This window comes from Populus euphratica, unplaced genomic scaffold (genome assembly GCF_000495115.2).
Source record: "Populus euphratica unplaced genomic scaffold, PopEup_1.0 scaffold206.1, whole genome shotgun sequence".
In the NCBI taxonomy this organism is placed as follows: domain Eukaryota; kingdom Viridiplantae; phylum Streptophyta; class Magnoliopsida; order Malpighiales; family Salicaceae; genus Populus; species Populus euphratica.
In genome coordinates this window covers 535731-538749 of record NW_011500012.1, presented here as the reverse complement: position 1 = coordinate 538749, position 3019 = coordinate 535731, and the positions used below count along the sequence as shown (strand labels likewise).

At 30.0% G+C, this 3019-nt stretch overlaps 1 protein-coding gene across 1 annotated transcript in view; it reads left to right on the top strand.

The window, feature by feature from the left end:
* Nucleotides 1-3019, top strand: part of LOC105141530 (protein TRANSPARENT TESTA 12-like) — a 56922-nt gene that overhangs the window by 46861 nt on the left and 7042 nt on the right. The window contains exon 3 of the mRNA XM_011048774.1: nucleotides 1331-1580. Coding sequence (XP_011047076.1) covers nucleotides 1335-1580 — 246 coding nt within the window. The 5' untranslated portion in view covers nucleotides 1331-1334. The remainder of the gene's footprint in view (nucleotides 1-1330; nucleotides 1581-3019) is intronic.

Sequence of the window (3019 nt, the reverse complement as noted above, 5' to 3'; positions counted from 1 at the left end):
ATGTTTTTCTATTATTTTTTTAATTTATTGCGCTAATATTTATATATATATATATATATATATATATATATATATATATAGTTTAGAATTTAAATTAGAGCTATCTATTACATGGAGAGAGAAATATGAATAATGACAAATTAGAAAAACACTTATTTCTTCCTCCACTCATTTATGTGTCTCTTTCTATGAGACTCGTGATATGGTACAAACATACATATATTTCTATATCTATATACAATAGGGAAAAGGAAAAATTGCACCCAACCTAAACCTATCACCTAATTCTTGATTAAGTACCTTGACATTTGATTTTGCTAGTTGAGTTCTAATCTAATAAGATGTTATTTTATATTGTCATTTGAAAACCTTATTTGTTTTAATGGAAATTGATAAAATCATAAAAACTTTAAATTGAATTTAGACTTTTCAGCACCATATATTGAATTAAAATGTTTGGGTATAAATGTGGGCTTTATCTTTCAGGTTGGTATTCCTTGCAAAACAGTCTTCAAATACTATTTGAATAAAGAATCATTTGATGTTTTAGTTAGTAAACTGTATGGAGAAATAATATGCAAGAAAAAGGAGAAGTGAAAGTGTAGGAGATAGTCATTGATGAGAAAAATAAGCATAGGAGGTTGGGCGTCGTAATGAAGAATTAAGCGTGCGACATGTAACACCAATGGATGGTGACTGGTGATATTCTGACTTATTGGATTGTAATGTGTGCCAATTGTTGGGCCATGGTACTAGTTAGGCTAGGCCTAAACGAACTATTTGTCCATCATCAATTGTCAAGCAGTTTGTTTAGACTGAGCAAGCAGACTAGTTTGGAGCTTCCATGATATTTTAACCTTTTTTTTAATTTTATATCATAAAAAATCACAAGAATCATAAAAATATTTTCTCATGTTTTTTAATGTTTTTTTAAATAAAAAATATTTTAAAAAATAATTACTATCATATTCTCAAACAACTTCTAAATCTCCGTCAACAATTTATTCTCATGCTTTTTTATCACAACAAAAATTGGTGAAACTTTCATTTCTCTCGCACCATGTTTTCTCACAAAGACTTTCATGCTAATTTCTGAAGTACATATAGTCATGGTTCAAATATCCTCATCGTCCTAGAACCAAGAAGCTTAAAAATAGATCATCTAACATTCAATTTTATGAAAGATTAGACTGGTTCATACCATCAGTATGGCATTAATTTTTGGGGCAACTGACTTCATATGAATATTCACGTGAAAATGTGTCAAGTGTAAAGTTTCTATTCACTAAAAAGCTTGAAAAATCATTAATGTTAGCACTCTTTCTTACAGAATCATGGATAATTCAATGGAAGAGAGGCTTGTTTTGCCTGAAGAACTCAATAGTAATGACCTGAAAAAGAGGGTTTTGAGCGAGTTCATCAAGTTATGGGGGATTGCCTTTCCTGGAACCGTGGCACGATTGACTTCATTTGGAATGATAGTTGTGACACAATTATTCATGGGGCACGTTAGCGAATTGGATCTTGCAGCATTTGGCCTCCAACAGAGCATTTTGATACGCTTTGTAAATGGCATATTGGTACGTCCTCTTCTCAACATTTTGTGCTCGTTGTCATGAGAAACTAAGAGAATTTTGCATATTATCCACGGATTATTCAGTCAGTATTTAAACACTAATCCCATCTAAAATAGTTTTATCAGCAGGATCATGAATAGTTATTTTATCAGTGATTTATTTTCATATTACCAAGAAAATTAACATGTTGGTAATTAAATAATTTTAGTGATATTTCTTATAATTTTTATCCAATTACCTGGAACTCAATAAGAAATTTAGTCTATCGGTGATTTTGTTTGAAATAATAAGTGGCATTTTATGTAATTCTTTGTCAAATCTTTAGAAGTTTCAGATGAACTTAGTCCGTCGGTAAGTCCATCAATAATTGGTTTAAATTTTTTAAAAGAAAGAAATTCTAATAAATAGTAGAAAAATATTAAGATAAATTAAAATAAAATAAAATAATCAAATATTTATTACATATTTAAAAATTCATTAGTTTAAATACAATTCATCTAGAAGAGTGAGACTGAAAAGGGGGGAGAAGACGAGTCTTCACTGAGACCCGGGGGGCGATAGGTTGACCACATGTACCACCTATGTTTAATTTTAGCTTCATGTACAATTGTCTAAGTTCAGTTGTCTAAACACTAAGTTATTGTGTCTCAGCAGCAAATATAGTCATCTAAGCTTCTACTAGTTGTACAATCATCTAGAACTTTAGATATTATGTGTTGGAAACCGATTACAAACATTCAACAATCAAAACACTATGGGCCCTCCGTAAATTCTCAGTCATAGTATATGAGATACTATAAATCTATTTTCTATTGAGTCCATCGGACAATCCAACCTCCAGCCACAAATCTGGATCTAGTTTCGAATAGGTTGAAAGATCATCCTCATATTTCTCTTGCAATCGAGTGGTATATGTTTTCTAAAAAAAATCAACTAATTCAACAAAAAATAAAAACTTAAGAAAAAAAATTGTTGAAATCCAACTTATCATGAAGTTCTAAGCTTGGCTATTAATGAATTATTGCACCTCTTTCCGACACTCGTCATTTTAATTGTGAATTTCTATAAAAAGCTTTATAGATCTTGATTCGTGTCCATTGTAGCTTCCTAACGAAAATTATTGTTAGTTAAACATTTTTATATAAAACAACAATTTAAAAAAATGGAAGTAATAAAAAATAATCTCACCATTCGTTTCACATACGAAATGAACGAAGTAGATCTACCAGTATGCATGGTAATTGAACCGTGAATCTCCTTGTTTTGGTTCTCCACACCATGATGCAAGTGCTATAAGAGTCCTGCTAAGTCGTAACTTAAATGAGGGTTGATCTAGTAATTAAAATTAAAGAGGTTTGCTTTTTTCTTTGATTTTTTTTGTTTAAATCTTATATAAGAATTTGTTAAATCTCTAAATATTTTAAACAAGAATCAAAATTTCC